The sequence below is a fragment of the Loxodonta africana genome, chromosome 1 (assembly GCF_030014295.1).
Source record: "Loxodonta africana isolate mLoxAfr1 chromosome 1, mLoxAfr1.hap2, whole genome shotgun sequence".
NCBI classification, from domain to species: Eukaryota; Metazoa; Chordata; class Mammalia; order Proboscidea; family Elephantidae; genus Loxodonta; species Loxodonta africana.
In genome coordinates this window covers 133278963-133298500 of record NC_087342.1, presented here as the reverse complement: position 1 = coordinate 133298500, position 19538 = coordinate 133278963, and the positions used below count along the sequence as shown (strand labels likewise).

General features: G+C 40.6%; 2 protein-coding genes across 4 annotated transcripts in view; one reads left to right on the top strand and one right to left on the bottom strand.

Annotated features, from left to right (window-relative positions):
- The window catches only part of RIMS1 (regulating synaptic membrane exocytosis 1), a 475999-nt gene extending 460093 nt beyond the window's left edge, over positions 1 to 15906 (bottom strand). For all 3 annotated transcript variants that reach the window (XM_003404398.3, XM_064287937.1, XM_064287943.1), the window contains exon 1: positions 15743 to 15906. In XM_003404398.3, coding sequence (XP_003404446.2) covers positions 15743 to 15906 — 164 coding nt within the window. The remainder of the gene's footprint in view (positions 1 to 15742) is intronic.
- LOC100660729 (large ribosomal subunit protein eL39-like) lies at positions 1340 to 1609 on the top strand. The gene has a single exon (XM_064267071.1). It carries the CDS (start codon positions 1385 to 1387, stop codon positions 1538 to 1540), a length of 156 nt encoding a protein of 51 aa, XP_064123141.1. The 5' UTR covers positions 1340 to 1384; the 3' UTR covers positions 1541 to 1609.
- Positions 15907 to 19538: the final 3632 nt, after the last annotated feature.

The window sequence follows — 19538 nt, the reverse complement described above, 5'->3', positions numbered from 1 at the left end:
ATTGAGAAATATAATCAATACAATGTGATATACTTTATGGTCACATGCACCTGATCTAACTCTAAATATCAAGTCAGAAAACATATACGCTTTCAACTGTTCCTGAAGTTGATGACGTTTTAATTAAAAAAAAAAATGTTTCAGTTAAGCATGTGTGTCTGTCCAAAAGGATTACCTTTTTAAATGTACTATTTATTGGTGTTCAATCACCTTTAAAGTGTTGTCATTTGAAAAGCCATGAATAAGGAACCTTAATGGTACAACGGTTAAGCACTCGGCTGCTAACCGAACAGTTGGCGGTTCCAACTCACCAGCCACTCTACAGAAGAAAGAGCTGGTAATCGGCTTCCTTAAACATTACAGCCTAGAAAACCCTATGGGGCAGTCCTACTCTATTACATGGGGTCACTATGAGTCGAAAAGGACCTTGATGGCACCTAACAACATCAACATGGTAAAAAGCCATGAATGATAAATCAAAAGCAAAACAGACCAGAAAACTATATTTTAGTTTCTCCTTGTAACGTCCAATATCCAACATATTCTACTGGTAAGTTCTTGTCAGCCTGGTTTTCTCAATAGCCAAAATACTCAGCTTATTCCTGCTTTCATGTCTTTGCTGACAGAATTCCCATGGTTAGAATAACTATCTCAAGCCATCCACCTACCCTCGCCCTATTAATCCACCCAGCAGCCTTAGATGACTCCTTCAGTTCATATCTTCTGAATCTATTCATTCATTTATACACAGTTAAAAAAAAAAACATTCAGCATATATTATGTTCCAGGCACTGTGCTTATATGAGGGATACGAATAAGAATGACCATGTTCTCAGCACCTTACGCTACACTGTGGGAAGAATGTCCAGTGAAAAAGGTCATGAAAAAGATGTGCACAGAATACAAATATCAAAATTGATCTGTGAAGTCTGAGAACACGTTATCAAATGAGGCATCACTTGAGCTAATTTGAAAGTCTAGGTAAAAATTACTTCAGTTATACAGGAAATTTCTGACAGAGGAAAAGTACCTTGGGGTCACCAAGTTGTGAAGCAGCAATGGCACCTTCAGAACTAGTTCAGTAAGGCCATGGCAGTAGGTGCGCATGGACCAGTGGAAGCAAACAGTAAGCAGGACACTTCAACTTTACACTGAAAGCAAAAGAGTTTCATTGAAAGGGCCTGATGAGATGAATTTTGAAAAGATTCTTCTGATAGCAGCGTGGACTTCAAATGTGGGAAGGCCAGGCTGGTGGCAGGGAAAGGAATCAGGAGGGTATGCGAGCACCCAGGTGAGTAGTGACAACCACCTATAAAAAGGTCATAGCAGCTCTTTTGCTTTTTCTCTGCCGTTGGGGTGTGTGCGGCCACCGGCCTTCCTCGCCATGTCTTCTCATAAGACCTTCAGGATCAAGAGATACCTGGCCAAGAAACAAAAGCAGAATCGCCCCATTCCCCATTGGATTCGAATGAAAACTGGTAATAAAATCAGGTACAACTCCAAGAGGAGACATTGGAGAAGAACCAAGCTGGGTCTGTAAGGAGTCGCACATGTGATGGAACACGGCCTTCCCCCTAGCAATCTGGTAGCATTTTAGCGTATCAAGTTGGAAATTCTGCTGTGATCTATACAATTGGAACATGAGTCAGGAAATTGTGGTTTCTTCCTTTTTTTTTTTATGTTTCCACATTAAGTGATTAAGTACACTAATAAATATGTGAGACATTTCATTTGAAAAAAAAAAAAAGGTCATAGCAGCAGAACTGGAAAACAAAGAAGAAATTCAAAGGAACCTAAGACGATTGAATCTGTAGGGTTTGATAATGGTGAGCTGCAACAGTGATGCCACCCACAAAGACAAGAAATACAGAGGAAACATTTTGTTCTGGCAGAAAATCAAGAAGTTCGTATCGCATCATAATATATTTGAGTGGGTTTGGGTGGTATAGGACATCTAAAGGTCCCCAGGTAGAGCAACACTTTGTACTTGACTACTAACCAATTGGGTCACTATGGGTTGAAATCAACTCGATGGCAACGGGTTTGGTTTTAATAACCAAAATGTTGGGGATTCAAACCCACCCAGCCGCACCCAGGAAGAAAGGCCCGGCAACCTGCTTCCATAAATATTACACCCAAGAAGACTCTATGGAGCAATTCTACTCGATAACATTTGAGAGCGACAAGAAGACTGAACAGGGGCATTCAGGATAGCAGAAACCAAATCAGGAGGAGGTGGAATTACAGAAGTAAAGACAAGAGAGAGCTTCAAAAAAGTTTCTCAGCTCTGTTTATAATGGCTGCTCGTTTGGGCGCTTAAATATTCACTATTTTGTACTGCTTTCTATTTAGTGTTTTCCCAAAGTATATATATCACCGTTTTTAGAATTGACACTTATCAGGTAAATGATGTCCTTCTTGTGGCCTGGGACCGTACTTTTTGTTGCGTGTGGACATCCTAGCCTCTTCAACTATGCTGTGTATATGGAAAGCAGAGGCTAGATAACCACTCGACTAATTACCAACCATAGTTCCACTTAACAGGCATTTGGAGCTCCAAATACTGTGGGATCCCTTTCTAATGTTTGTGTCTAGAATAAGACTCAGATTATAGTATTTTTTTCAAACTAGTATCAAGTTTTAACTCCAGGTTACAATATGTAGATTTGGCCTAGGTTACACAGATATTTGTAAATTGAAATATCCAAACTAAATGTAAGAAAACTGTACTGTATTTTTCCAAATTACATGGCTATGAAAATAGCCATGGTCATCAAGACTAATTTCACTGTAGAATTCATTCATAATTTTTGCTCTTACCAAAAATTTAACACCTAAAATAAGTGAGTTAGCTCTTTTCAATATCCTTTCATTTAAATAATGAGGGTATAAAACATATCCATTTTTCCCGGGGGGCGGGGAAGTTGAGGAAAGAAGACTTAAGCTCCAATATATTACGATACGGGAATAGCTAAGGAAGATAAATCTGTTAAGCTGTGTGAAATATAAAAATGAAAAGCCATTTGGTTACTTTTGTTTTCATCTCTTTCTACCAATACGCTAAGTAATCTTTCTGACCTGGATAGAACTTCTAAATTTGGATATATACTGCCTTGTGTTTAAAGAAACCTGATAATTTGATTTATATATTCCTTAGATACTTGATATACAATCTGCCTAATTTTTAAAAAATGTAAACCATGTAAATTGAAAATAAAACAGGTAGCTACCCTAATGAACAGTTTCTCATTGCATTTGTTCAGAGCTGTGTTTAAAATGGCAAAAACAATGATGTGGCCCACATCGAATCTTTGTGGACCAATAACTGACAATTTTAAAATAACAATATTCCTGAAATATGTACTGTTTAAATAACCATCAATAATACTTTGAGTATAGTAATATAAAGTAGGAAACTAATCAAATTGACTACAAAATGCCTAGCAAATGCAGTTAAAAGACACCATCGGTAACTACTACTATAACGTGCATATTATACATGAGAATCCACTAAAAGACGTTAAACAGTGTAATTTTTTTTTAGAAGCAGATCACCAGGTCCTTCTTCCTAGTCTGTCTTAGTCTACAACCTCCTCTGAAAACTGTCCACCATGGGTGAACCTGATGTATTTGAAATATAGGTAGCACAGCTTCCAGCATTACAGCAACACCCAAGCCACCACAGTATGAGAAACTGACAAAACAGGTGACGGCGAAGACAGACTACAAAGAAGGATCCGGCAATCTAAAAAAAATTGGCCAGGGAAAATTTTATGAACAGCAGTGGAACACTGCCTGATATAGTGCCAGAAGATGAGCCCCTCAGGCTGGACGGCACTCAAAATAACACTGGAAAATAACTGTCTCCTTAGAGTCAATGCTAATAACGTGGATGGAGTAAAGCTTTCAGGACCTTCATTTGCTGATATGGCATAACTCGAAATGAGAAGAAATAGCTGCAAACATCCATTAATAATCAGAACAAGGAATGCATGAAGTATGAATCTAGGGAAATTGAAAATCATTAAAAATGGAATGCATAAAGATTGATATCATAGGCATTAGTATGCTGAAATGGACTGCTATTGGCCATTTTGAATCAGACAATCATATGGTCTACTATGTCGGGAATGACAAATCGAAGAGGGACGGCATTGCATTCAAGGTCAAAAAGAACATTTCAAGATCTATCTTGAAGTATAAAACTGTCAGTGATAAGATAATATCCACATACCTACAAGGAGGACGAGTTAATATGACTATTATTCAAATTTATGCACCAACCACTAATGCCAAAGATGACCAAACTGAAGATTTTTACCAACTTTTGCAGTGTGAAATTGATCAAACATGCAACCAAGATGCACTGATAATTACTGGTGATTGGAATGCCAAAGTTGGAAACAAAGAAAAAGGATCTGTAGGTGGAAAATATGGCCTTGGTGACAGAAACAATGCAGGAGATCACATGATAGAATTTTGTTAGACCAGCGACTTATTCACTGCAAATATCTTTTCTCAAGAACATAAACAGCAACTATACACGTGGACCTCACTGGATGGAACACACAGGAATCAAGCAGACTATATGTGTGCAAAAAGACAATGGAGAAGCTCAATATCATCAGTTAGAATAAGGCCTGGGGCTGACTGTGGTACAGACCAACAACTGCTCATATGCAAGTTTAAGTTCAAGCTGAAGAAAATTAAAACAAGTTCACAAGAACCAAATACGACCATGAGTATATCCCACCTGAATCTGGAGACTATCTCAAGAAGAGATCTGACGCACTGTACACTAATGACCGAAGACCAGATGAGCTACAGGATGACATCAAGGACATTATACATGAAGAAAACAAAAGATCGTTAAAAAGACAGAAAAGAAAGAAAAGACCAAAATGGATGTCAGAAGAATCTCTGAAACTTGCTCTTGAACATCAAGTGGCTAAATCAAAAGGAAGAAGAGAAGTAAAATAGTTGAACTGAAGATTTAAAAGGGCGGCTTGGGAAGACAAAGTATTACAATGAAATGTGCAAAGACCTGGAGTTAGAAAACCAAAAGGGAAGAACATGCTCAGCATTTCTCAAGCTGAAAGAACTAAAGAAAAAATTCAAGGCTCAAGCTGCAATATTGAAGGATCCTCTGGGCAAATATTGAATGATGCAGAAAGCATCAAAAGAAGATGGAAGGAATACATATTCACTGTACCAAAAAGAATTGGCCAATGTTCAACCATTTCAGGAGGTAGTATATATGATCAGGAACTGATGGTATTGAAGGAAGAAGTCCAAGCTGCACTGAAGGCATTGGCAAAAATAAGCCTCCAGGAATTGATGGAATACCAACTGAAATGTTTCAACAAACAGATGCGATGCTAGAAGTGCCCACTGATCTATGCCAAGAAATTTGGAAGACAGCTACCTGGCCAAACAACTGAAAGAGATCCATATTTGTACCCATTCCAAAGAAAAGTGATCCAGCAGAATATGAAAATTATTGAACAATATCACTGATCTCACACACAAGTAAAATTTTGCTGAAGATAATTCAAAAGTGGTTGCAGCAGTACATCAACAGGAACCGCCAGAAATTCAACCCGAATTCAGAAGAGGACGTGGAACGAGGGATATCACTGCTGATATCAGATGGATGTTGGCTGAAAGCAGAGAATACCAGTAAGATGTGTACCTGTGTTTTCTGACTATGCAAAAGCATTTGACTGTGTGGATCATAACAAATTACGAATAAGATATCAAGGATTTCACTTTACTTGGATCCACAATCAACGCCCATGGAAGCAGTCAAGAAATCAAAAGATACATTGCACTGGGCAAATCTGCTCCAAGAGACCTTTTCAAATTGTTAAAAACAAAGATGTCACCTTTAGGACTAAGGTGTGCCTAACCCAAGCCATGCTATTTTCAATCGCCTCATATTCATGCAAAGGCTGGACAATGACTAAGGAAGACTGAAGAAGAACTAATGTATTTGAATTATGGTATTGGCAAAGAATATTAATATATCACGGACTGCAAGAAGAATGAACAAATCTATCTTGGAAGAAGTACGGGCAGAACGCTCCTTAGAAAAAAGGATGGACTAACTACGTCTCACATACTTTGGACATGTTATCAGGAGGGACCACTACCTGGAGAAGGACACTATGCCTAGTAAATTAGAGGATCAGCAAAACAGAGAAAGACCCTGAAGGAGATGGACTGACACAACAGCTGCAAAAATGGGCTCAAACATAGCAATGATTGTGAGGATGGCGTGGGGACCAGACAGTGTTTCATTTTATCATACACAGGGTCTCTATGAAACTGACGGCACCTAACAACAGCAAACAGTGAAAGACATTTATATGATGGCGCAGATACTTAAAATGCTTTTCAATTCATGTACCTTCTCTATATAAATAGCATCTTCCAGACAATAATTACCTGACATAATGACAAAGATACCAAAATATATATATTTAATAATATGTAAATTACAAGTAGTATTATCCTCTATATTACATGAAGATATCTGTTTCATTATGCTTCTTTAAAATAGCAAATATTTTAATCAATCACATAATTTATTTACAAATAGAATGAAATTGCTTTCTAGAATATGAGCTTATTTTACTATCTAAACTTCTGAGGAGTTATCAATATATTACATTCTAAAACCTATTTAAATGAATTCTCGTAAATTAGAGATGTCTTCTCTCAACTACAGGGTGCTCTTTTGTAAGGTCCAAAGGAGAATTTTCATAAAGAGCATCCTGTACACGCAGTTGCAATTCATAGCTACCATCATTTGAAAAATGTTGTCAAATCTCAAATTCAACTTTATTATAAGAAGTAGCCTTGCACTGAGACTCCATAAAAGAAAATTCTCAGCAAAAGCATTTCCGCCTACCAAACAACAAATCACAGGATTCTATGTCTACAACTTGCTGCATTTCCTACTAAGATATATCTTATGGCTGTTACTTGCTTAGTTTTCTAAAGCTTTAAATAAATAATTTGAGGCAGAAGAAGCAAGACTTATAAAGAACATAAAATTTATCATTAAGACTGAAATGTAAATGAGAAAGAGGTACTACTCATAATTATAGCAAGATAAAAGACATAAATAGTTTACTGATTAGTTAGTAGATAAGAACTGCTTTAGGTGAAGGGAAGGACAATACTCAATACATGGAAGGTCAGCTCAACTGGACTGGACCAAAAGCAAAGAAGTTTCCAGGATAAAATGAATGCTTCAAAGGTCAGCGGAGCAAGGGCAGGGGTTTGGGGACCATGGTTTAAGGGGACTTCTAAGTCAATTTGCAAAACAATTCTATTATGAAAACATTCTGCATCCCACTTTGAAATATGGCATTTGGGGTCTTAAATGCTAACAAGCAGCCATCTAAGATGCATCCATTGGTCTCAACCCACCTGGATGAAAGGAGAATGAAGAACACCAAGGTCACACGATAACTAAGAGACCAAGAGACAGAAAGGGCCACATGAACCAGAGACCTACATCATCCTGAGACCAGAAGAACTAGTTGGTGCCTGGCCACAATCGATGACTGCCCTGACAGGGAGCACAGCAGAGAACCCCTGAGGGAGCAGGAGATCAGTGGGATGCAGACCGCAAATTCTCATAAAAAGACCAAACTTAATGGTCTGACTGAGACTAGAGGAATCCCGGCAGTCATGGTCCCCAAACCTTCTGTTGGCCCAGGACAGGAACCATTCCCGAAGACAACTCATCAGACATGAAAGGGACTGGGCAGTGGGTAGGAGAGAGATGCTGATGAAGAGCGAGCTAATTATATCAGGTAGACACTTGAGACTGTGTTGGCATCTCCTGTCTGGAGGGGGGATGGGAGGATAGAGAGAATTGGAAGCTGGCAAAATTGTCACGAAAGGAGAGACTAGAAGGGCTGACTCATTAGGGGGAGGGCAAGTGGGAGTACGGAGTAAGGTGTATATAAACTTATATCTGACAGTCTGACTTGATTTGTAAACGTCCACTTGAAGCTCAATAAAAGTTAATAAAAAAATAAAAATAAAATAAATAAATGTAAGCAATTATTAGGAAAAAAAAAAAAAAAAGACATAAATAGGTACTGTCCTGGGCAAACCAACTTGTGCAGTCACCTTCTATTTAAACAACTCTATTTTGTCTTTAAGTAAACATTCATGTGTACAGATATTTTCACAAAACAGCAATAAAACCAAAAAACCAAAGTTAGTAGTACCCTAAGTTAATTTTGCAGTATATTCGCCTCTTGTCATCTATGGAAAACTGACCTAGATTAAAACAAATGTACATAAACCTGACATAAAAAGTATGGGAATATACATGCAGAATACCTCAGACATCCAGTAGAGAATCTTAAAAAAGTTTTAAACACATACAGCCTACGACGTCATCTAATTTCACAGAGATGAAAGAGAAACTACTACTTGACAAGCTAACTCTGAAAGTGAATAATTTATTATATCCAGTGATACTACACTCATAAGTCTGTTTCTCCAAATTTTCTTCTAGTAAAAGATGAAGGAATCAATTTAAAGCTAGTTTCTCTTCTTATTTTGAAATAGCGTTACCTTTTAGCTATTTCGAACTTTATCATTTTGCCCACTTTGCTTTTTGTGCTAAAAGCAGTTAAAACCCATTGCTGTCTAGTCGATTACAACTCACAGCGACCCTATAGGACAGAGTAGAGCTGCCCCATAGGGTTTCCAAGGCTATAATCTTTATGGAAGCAGACTGTCATATCTTTCTCCCATGGAGCGGCTGGTGGGTTTTGGTTAGTAGTCAAGCACTTAACCATTAAGCCCCCAAGGTTCTTTCTAAAAACATTTACAGGCCATTTGATGAGAAAGAAGAAAGGTAAATATAACTTCAGACTAAGCCCTGGAGTCGTATTTTTCCTTATAATTCATTGCCAGCAGAAGGAAAATTCTCACACCAGTAGCGTCAGCCCTGGCCACAGTGCATTCTATTATGAGAGCATGGATGGGTCCTTACACAAGTTCCCATTTCCACAGGACCCCCAGTACCTATAATAACCACAGGGAAAAGATAATCTTGGGGTTCTTCTATGGTTTTAAAGAGTAAAGATAAAAATGGCACCTTACTCTGGTATAGCAATTTGCAGTTCAAAGTTGCCTCTGCTCTCTTAAGGTCTAATAAGTTCAAAAGGGCAGGCATTAAAAATTCCACTTTACACATGAAGAAACTGAGGCTCACATGGGTTAAGTAACATGTTGATGTTCAAACCTATACGAAGTGATAATATTAAGACCAGGATCTAGTCCGCTGCTCTGTCCAACTATCCGATGCTGACCTTCCTTTTTGACCAAAACAGTTTTTAAACGGTAGGAATGAAGTCAGCATGAGGCTGTAAGCACACTCCCTCTATTCTACCCAAACAGCCCACTGCCTGACCCAATTCTAACACCTAATAGTCTTATTGTTGTATTTAATATCACATGATACCTTATTAGAAACAGCCTACCTAATAAATAAAATTCAGAACAATGGTAGGGAGAAGAGACAACCTCACAGTGGAGAAGAATAGTGGGAAAATGCTAACATATTAGGGGATAGTGTAAACAAAAGCACCGGAAGATCAGAAAAGCCCCAGGCACATACAGGGGTAGTAAGTCACATGTGGCCAGAACCAGAGAAGGCCAATAGGAGCACTTGGGAAAGGGTCGAAATTGCCACCAGCCAGATGAAGTTATTCTCTAGTTCTTTTAAAGTTTTGTTCTCTGGACTTCCAGGGTCAAAGGTCATGGGCAAAGGGTAAGGAAAGTACCTAGATAAAAAAAAATAGTTCTGGTGAATTCACTAATATTAGAAAACTAACAAAAAACTGGCAGGATGGACTTCTCATCAAGAAGTGAACACGGGCAGAATAAAATATGTAAGCATCCAGCCCAATGTCTGATGCATAGTAGGAACTCAATAAATGTTAATCTCCTCACCCAATAAATGAGGCAAACAAACCACAATAACCACAGCTTGATGTACTCTTAAAAAGACTTAAAGAACACTAAAGATTTGGAGTCAATGTAGATGGGCTCTGGATACTATTACTCTGTGCTATGCCTCAGGCATATTTACCTCAACCTGGGGGCCAACATTTACTTGTCAGCAAAATACCCAATCTACATCACAGCACCAAATGTAAAAAGTTGTTTAAAAAATATAAAATAGCATATAAAGATAAATAGGATGAAACACAATGGCCGTTATAATCCATGGTACAGCAACTTCGTCCATCTTCTTATTACAAGTGTAGGAAAATAATAATATTATTTCAGTAATTCATATTTGGTATCTTTTCCAGGAAGTTCATGACACCAAGTTTAACATAAATCACTCTCCCCATTTAACAAGTTAGGCAAATTGCACCTCCAAGATGTTGTGCTTTTATTATTCAAGTAAGCGACAGCACATACAGTCCACACTGGTTTCCATGTTCTGCTTTTAACTTACTCATCTATTTACTTAAACCATAGTAAGCTTCCTTACTTCTGGATAAGAAGAAATTCATTCAAATTAAAAGTCAAGACAGGTTTACAAAAACATGAATGGACGATTATACATCTTGCCTTCCATTCTCTTTAATAACTCCTCATGTTGCTCATTTTTCAGGTTTCCCTTTTCTATATTTCCTTTATGGCAACTCAACGCTGGGCATGCACATTAACTAAGATAGTTTGTTTTTATGAAAGCGGAAAACTCCAACAGAGTTCAGGGGTTTTCCCCAAGTTTATGGTTAATGGTGTGAAGACTAGACCCTGAGTGAATATTAAGATTTCTCTCCTGGTCTTTCTACTTAATACAGCAACTTGCAACAGATGGATATCTGCTCCTGTTTTAGCCCTCTTTCTCTTTACTACTTGCCCTTTTCCTTTTCACTCATCCCTACCTAAGCAATGTGATAGAATATTTCGGGATGTAAAACATGAGAATCTTTGCAAATCCCCAAAAAATATATAAAACTTGTATACACATGGACTCCATCTTCAACCTTACCAGTTTCCTTTGTCTACTTTTCCCTCTTTCCCAAGTTACTAACTGTGGTCTCTCATATTGAGCCTTATGGATACATTATACACCACAACTCTATTGCTGGATGGAGGCAGAAAAAGGAGAAGGAAAAACTGAAGTTACAATAATTCTCTTACTCCTTCTACTTCTTGTCTCCTCTCTCACTAGGAAAGTGGTCACTATGGATGATTGAAAATTAAGCGCTAAGAGAATGAAAAGCCCAAAGTCAGTACTCTTTTTATATATCAACCAACATCATGGGTTGCAGATTTCAGAGTAAAAATGGAAGCTCATGCAATTCCAATAAAATTTTCTTGCCCACATTCACACAGTAAGCAGCAGAGCTAGAACTAGAACACAGAAATGCCTGGCTCCAAAGTTAATGATCTTTCCAGTATACCATGATGCTTTTTATTATATTCTAACTGGAGACAATTCCCTTTCCCTCAACCCACAGGAAGCTCTATTAATGAGTAAGTGTAAAGTTCCAGGCATTCTTATAATCAGCAGCTGATCTGAATCAGCCTAACCTCTTGCCAAGTCACTTCTCTGACACTGAGGAAAGACCAGAAATTCATTTAAGGAAAAGGTACTGAAATGATAGCTTCCTCTTGGTACAAAGACAATGTAATGTATGGGAAGACACTTGGATTTAGAACAAAAATTCTGGGTGTGAATCCTGACTGGGCCATGCTATGTAAGCCAGCTAAGAAAATTACTAGAACCCTGAGTGTAAGATGAGGTTTTGAGGGTTATATTACCTGACTTGGAAACCCTGGTGCTGTAGTGGTTAAGTGCTACAGCTGCTAACCAAAGGGACGGCAGTTCGAATCTGCCAGGTGCTCCTTGGAAACTCTATGGGGCAGTTCTACTCTGTCCTATAGGGTTGCTATGAGTCGGAATTGACTCAAAGGCACTGGGTTTGGTTTTTTTGGTTATTACCTGACTTACCTTCTGCAAAGGCTGTTGTAAGAATCAAACAAGATATTACACATACATATATGTGTATATATACATAATACATAAACATATAAAAAACACATTGCTATAGAGTCAGATTCTGACTAAAATATCAAAAATAGGTAAACATATATTTTTGAGCATAGTTAAACTATTTGGCATTAAATTAATGACTTAGAATAATGGCTGCACATGAGGTAAATATTCAATAAATGTTAGCTATTTTTATTAAATATTCCAATATGGCTCTCAACTCCCATCCTCAAACCATCCATTCAACTCTCTACTTCTATTTTTTTCCTTACTATTCCGTAGCTCCTATGAAGCTTTTATTAAAAAAAAAAGGAATAAGATTTTGGATTTAATGAGATTTGTCTCTGATTTAGGTTCCAGGTAATGCCATTTCTAACCCATGTAATACATTGGTTCATGGTGTCTGGTAACAGTTACTTGAAGGAGTATTCATTGAGGAACTTAGTTTTAGAGAAGCCACCAGAACACACACACACACACATCAAAAACCCTATGAGATTAAGAAAATACCTCTTATTTGCATACCACTAAATTAATCGTTAAAGAGTCAGCTATTTCTCTTACATTTTAAAAACTAGTGCACTTTGTCAACAAAATGAATTACTTTTTATGATGATTTTAAATAAATTTTTTCTAAAAATCTTGAGATGAAAGTAGCCTGATTATTTTTTCCACTGACATATATTTAAAGACATTATCAAAACAGAATTCAAGTTGTAATTTACAATCAAGGATGATGAAAGTATACATATTTTAATGTTTTTAATATTGCTTTTTCATATTCTTCTACCAGTTTTCTATCATCTCCTTATGAATGCCTATTTTTATACATCAGAAAGAGAGAGACCATGCATGGTACTTAGTACAAGGTGATGATTCTGCAGTGATAACAAAAGTGAATTTAAAGTTTAATTGCTCTGTTCCCAGAACTTTAGCTTTATAGGACCTCTTGGAAAATAATTTCACAGATATGAGATCTATGGATCAAGCATTACCACAAAAACTTATTTCTAACTTAACATATACTTCAAAGCCTTATGTAAAACATCCTGTATTCCAACCTGTTTTTATGCAAAGTTTAGAAAACAGCCACCACCTATGACTATGTGTCACTAAGTCCACATGTCATCTGTATAATTCCCACGGTCCCCATATTTTAAGACATAAGTGTCCTCAGGAAAAAAGTACAGAACTGTTCCACTACTTGTGGACACTACCGCATGCTTACATGGCAGCAAACTGGGTTTCTAAAACACTCACCAATCTGCCACCACACAAAAGACCAAGGCAGAGGAGGCTGATTGATAAAGTGAATGCTGTGGTCCGGAATTATAGAGGACTGTTGTATAACAGTATCACATGCTGCAATATTTCATGAATCCTTGCAATAAAGGAACAATATTTGCAAGTAAGTAGAAAGCAGTCATAGGAACAGCAGTGGAAAAGATGTTTTAGACATGAGCAGTTAGATGGTGCTCCTAATTTTTATTTGTCCTCATAAACCCTTACCCATAACAAAAAAAAAAAACCCATAGAGTTTCCAAGGAGCACCTGGCAGATTTGAACTGACGACCTTACAATTTTACAATTGCTGTCCTCAGGCAATTAGCAGGTTTGGGATTCTGACCTAAAACTCACCCTCTCCTACTTAAAATCCCTCACTTTCCACCATTGCTGAAACAGCCAATGAAGAGTCGTGATGGCCACTACTTGCATTATGCCTTCTCCTTCCTACCCGAACTCTGTCAAGCAGCAGACTGTATTTCCCACTAGCTGCTGGAGACTGCCATCCACCTGCTGTCTGCAGCGAACACCAAAAGGAGCAGGAGCAAACCTGTGCATCTTGACCACTGTGTCCAGGACAGGTAGCAGAGGCTGCAACCAATGAGGACAGACAGACTGACAACCAGACAGACAGACAGCAGCACCATCAGACACCATCCATTACTTCCAATCTCAGAAGAGGGGAAGCCTGCAGCACCAGGGATGTCATTGTTCCACTAAGGACAAAGCAGCAGATTAATGAAGGTTCTCCTTTCTCAAGCCGGTAGGCTTCAAGTATTTGTTTTAGGATGAGAAAAAAAAGAAACCTGCTGCTCTTAATAGAGCCAGGACAGCTCTGGCCTTCCGAGTTAATGGTCCCTTTCTGAGTCTACAATGAAAGGGAAGAAATGACTAAATTTCCACTATTTACTGTAACCCAACACATCTCTCAGTATCCCTCCATAGCCCCCTCCCCCATGTGGGTGGCAATTACACTGGTTGGGGACTGATAGGCCTGTGAATGCAGCCTCCTTCCATTCCTCTCCTCTTAGGCATTGCTGCACTGAGGGGAAGTGTGAGAAACCTTCATGGCAGCATCCTCTTTTCAGGATGTAAGCCTGGGGGTAGGGGAGAGGCTGTGCTGAGTGTGCTCAGTGCCAGGTGTCACCTCTGCTCTCTGTCAGCACCTTCTTTGCTACCAGCTAACTCCAGATGCAACAGGTTCCTTTTGGCTCACCATGCCCATTCCCTTCCCCCAGATACACTTTCTGGCCTAAGAGGGGGCCACCAAGGAATTAGTCCCAGTCAGGGACTCTAAATTCCCCTGCCTCAGAGTTGAAAACTTTCCTGAATACATGAAGATCTCCCAAGGGAAGGCAGAGTTGACGTCCCCTTCAGCTTCACTCTACTGGTGATGCTAAGGAGCAAGGAAAGCCCATTCTCTATGCCAGTGCCTTGTAAGCAGTTTTGTCTGAGACTAAGGCAAGCAGCAGCAGGGACAGTGTCTCACACACTCCTGCACTACCAGAAATGAGCCTCATCCCCTCCCCATCCTCAGGAAAATGGGGCACCAGACAAAGAACCCTTGAAGGACTGATGGGCTCCAAATAAGGGGATGATTGCAAATATGTAATCTCCTATATACTGCTTCCACCAGGAACTGAGCAGGCCCCAGAGGTCTCTTGGAAACCAGGAAAAAGAAGCCTCTATTTTATTCAGGCCAGAATTCCCATCAGCTCGTCCCATGATTAAAAACTTTGCCTCGCCAATGGCATTGTATATGGGTAGGGAAATCTGTCTTCACACAAGTATTCCATGTAGAAAACTGTGGATAAAAGGTTGAAGAGAAGCTGGGGAGGCAGGCTACCAAAGATGGCAACTGCCCAAAAAAAGACCCAACCTTGATCTGTGAGATGAATGAGTACCAAAATGAGCACTAAAATAAGCGCTGTTATTATATAAATACTGGCACCCTTCACTGGGGTAACCCTCACCTGCTAAACAACTCCAAGAAGAGAAGAAGAGCTGTTCTCAGCATCTCTTCATCCCCCCTCCCCTTTATTATATTCATCCCCTGCCCCCTAACCTGCTCCCAGCCTAGGGCCCTGACACTTGGGTGGGATCAGCTACTCTCAGCTTCTGTACATCCCACCACCTGTCCACCCAATCTTCCTGTGCACCCCAATCTCAAGCTATCTTCTCCCGGTTCCTCGGCTCCCGCTCTGTGACATCCCATCCTTCCTCCTGTCCCCATAACCTCCTCCCAGCTCTAGCCCAGAGCCCCTTGCCCCAAAGCGGGCGCCTCCGCCCGCACCCAGCACCTTCCCTGCCCCTCCCCCACACTCAGCGGAGAGGGTTGGGTGAGTGAGTGGTGAATGGACGGATGGAGGCACGAAGGCACGAATGGCGCGGCTGGGGGCGGCTTACTTGAGCATGGCTTCTTCTTTTTCCTCCTCTTCCTTCTGTCGGTCCATCACTGCCATGATAATGTTCCTCTCCTCCTCGGTCAGGTGGCTCAGGTCCGGCAGCTCTTGCATGGGGGGAGGCACCGTGGGTGGGCGAGGACCGCGGGGCCCCACTGCCGAGGACATTTTCGTGGCCTGCCGCCCCCTCCTCTTGCTCTCTGCCTCTCACCTTTCGGATTCACGCCCAGCAGCTGCGCCCCTGCTTCCCCCTCACAGCGGAGCCCTCCCGGCGGCGGCAGGAGGAGGAGGAGCGGCGGCGGCAGCAGCAGCAGAGCCGGAGAGACCGATAACCCAGTCTTTCATGGTTGTTTGCATCCACCCAGCCCCGGATGCTGCCTTTGTTTTGGTGGCCCTGGCGAGGCTCGGGGCCGCCCGGCCACCTCCCGCAGCCCAGCCTTGGCCGGCGGGGGCGGGCGAAGGAGGCGCGGCGGGCGCGGCGAGGGGGCGAGGGCTCGCGCCAGGCTCGGCCGATCCGGGCGTCGCGGGCTGGGCGCGCGGGGCGGGGGCGGGGCTGGGGCCGGGGCCGGGGCCGGGGCCGGGGCTGGGGCGGCCGCCGCCGCCAATGCTGCTCCCAGGCTCGGCTGCCTCCAGTATGGGGCTGCAGGAGGGAGAGGGAGAGTTTGGGTGTCAGTTAGGCGGAGTCTCGGATGCTTCGCTCCCGGGTGATGCTGCTGCTCTCGCAGACATAGCTGCCAGCCACTCAGTCCCGGAGCCGCTCCGCCCACGGGCACCCACCCGCCCACTCCCCAGGTCCGCGCCACGCGTGCCCCAGCCGCTCCCCCCACGCTCGCCAACGTGCACACTACAGTGCTCTGTCCCCAGGTACCCCTCACCCGTGAGTCATCCTCCCTCTCCAGGTCCCTCGTCTATGTCATCCTCCCTAGCCCCATTTTTCCATGGGTTGCATTAATCATCATCATCCTCGCTACCATCTTCATCATCGAGCATTAATATTATTTGAGCACCCACAATGTTCTGAACAGCAGGATGGAACACCCTCTGGATGCTTTTTTTTTTTTCCCCATGCCACCATGTCTTTCTCATCTACTCGTGAAGTGTTCACAGCCACACCAATATCATTTTTTAGATCATTTTGGTACACACACGCATACCGCCAACATCCTGGGTTTTCTGGGTACATTGTATTCTTCAGTCCATGTTTTTCTTGACCCACCCTCACTAGGACTGTTCTGCAATGTGTCCTAATTTTCGCTGAGATACTGCACAACACAGTAACTCTTTAACTTGTCATTTGGGGCTCTAGGTAGACCCATCACATAACAGAACTGAACTTTCCTTGTGCCTATAAACGGCTTATCTACTCTAATTCTTCTAAGGATGCTCACTACCATCACTTACTCACGTCTCAGTCTCTGATATGTACTTCTCAAGAAATACTCATTCCCTATAAGAAAAATACCCGGCCATATCCTTTTGTGTTTAAGAAGCTTCTCCTCAAAGACTGGCCCAATAATAGAAATTAAAGATGAGCTTCTCTTGCTGATAAAGACAAGAATAAGTAGGCAATGCTTTCCAAACGGGTAATGTCGCTTAGAAACCCAGAGACTGAATGTTGGTAATATAATTTATTAAAGAACTGATATTGAGGAGGGTTGAAACTGAACAATAATTTCCTAGTGAATGTCTTTCCTAACAAGGGTAATGAGAGAATTGGTGTCTTTCTCTCCTGGGGAAGTTAGTGCTTTTTTTTTTTTTTTCTTTTTCCTCCAGGACTAACTTTTTTAATGAAGAAGATGATGATAATACTTAAGGATACTAAAGATCCTAAAATCTCCAAGTTTAAAGGAACTTAAGAATTTAACTAGTTGATTTCCCATCAAATGCAGGAATTGCTTCTACATGGACACGTCTGTTTGAATACCCTCAGCAACGGAAGTCTCACTACCTATTAATTCCATTGTTAGTCTAAATCTCTCTTCTAACTGAAAAATGTTCAACTAGTTCAGACAGCTATCATGTCATCTTCAATCTTCTCCAGAGTAAACCTTCCCAATTTATGCAACCAATAGTTATGTAGCATGATTTCAAAGACTGGTTACTTTGGTCACCTGCCTTTGGATATACTTAAGTTTTTTCATGGACCCTCCTGGGTAGTGGTATCAATAATATATCTTAAAAACCCATAACAGTGTCCAGCACTTAGCAAATGTTCGATAAAAGCTCGGTAATTGTTAGTTTTATTTGCAGAACTTAAGATTGGGCTAACTTTTTGGATAGCCATGTCACTTATGAGGATGTCACTGAAGTAAGCATAGTCCACGAAAATATCCAGTTCATTTCTGTAAGTGCTGCTGCCTAGCCAGATTTACTCTTCCCTCTAATTACACAACTGCTGAAAGCACTCAAGTCAGCATCTTTTATTCATTTTTATTAAACTGTACGTGTTTCCCTTATTCCAACATATATTCAGGAGGAAAAAACACTGAGTTTAAATTCTGTCTCTGTCAGTGGTAATATGATCTTGCCCAAGTCACTTAACTTCTCTGACCTTCTGTTTCCTCATCTGTAAAATGTAGATAAAGATATATACCTCAAAGTTAAATGAGAAGACTTATTTAAAGCATCCAGCTAAGTGCTTAATACTTGGTAGTTCCTTTTCTCTGCCTTATTTCTTGTTCTCCCCAAGAGATATATCAGGCCATCTCTCAATTATTCATGCACAAAGGGGAGGAGAAATGTAGATGATATATTCATTCTCTCAGATGCCTGTCACTATGCTTGCCAATGTGGGAATGCAAAAATGGAGCAAAGGCCTTGTCCTCAAAAGGCTGACAATCAAATTGGTTCTCAAGAAATTATTCTAAAATGCAAATAAAGGAATTATAAAGCCTCGTTACACATAACAACTAGCTGAGTAAAGCTTTCAAGGGCAGGGACTTAATGAACAATTAACAATGGTTTCTATCTATTAGAATTACTTTGGGAAATGGTGATTGAAGTATATTCTCTGGATAACTTAATGAAAAGAAGTCTGGGTCTCAATCATTATGTTTGTAGCTACTTCCCTAGGCTCCATGAGCATATGTGGAATCAGTGAGTGAATAAATGAATAAAGGAGTGAATGAGCTGACCACTTAATGAGTAGGTGCCATGATGGACCTCCTCAGTGTCTCCCCTTCTATCAGGACTTTCATCTGTCATGGAGGGGTGCAATGCCAATTTCTAAAACCCAAGAAAATGCACTTATGCAAACTCCCCTCCAGGAAAGCAGAATATATCTGCACTTAGATCAGCAATCAAAGACCCAAAGTAGGTGTATCAAAGTACATGACACGGAAGACTAGTTCCTGTAGACGCTGGACAAAAAAATGTTCAATAAATTTGGACGATGTGCACAATACCCGCCTCCTAGAAATGCACAATGAACCTTGACAAATGAAAACTGCTAAGAGGCCATTATTTACTGCAATCAAGGTACATAATTTACTTGTTTTGGCCTGGTATTTCCCAAAAGTATTTGACCATAGAACTATGTTCTCTCCTAATGGGGAAACATGGTTCAGATAAGTCTTGGGAAAAACCCTGACTTACTGGCCTGGTACACAAAGAAATCCAATAGGGAGACGATGAGATTATGGATGTGATTATCCTTCCCCAACCAATGATATCTGTAGAAAAAATGTCTTAAGTCATAAGATACATACTGAATTCGTAAGACATATATTGAATGCCCTTAAGGTCAACACTAAGGGTATATTCAGGATACTAGTCGCAAATTGTGACCTAGACAAAGGTAA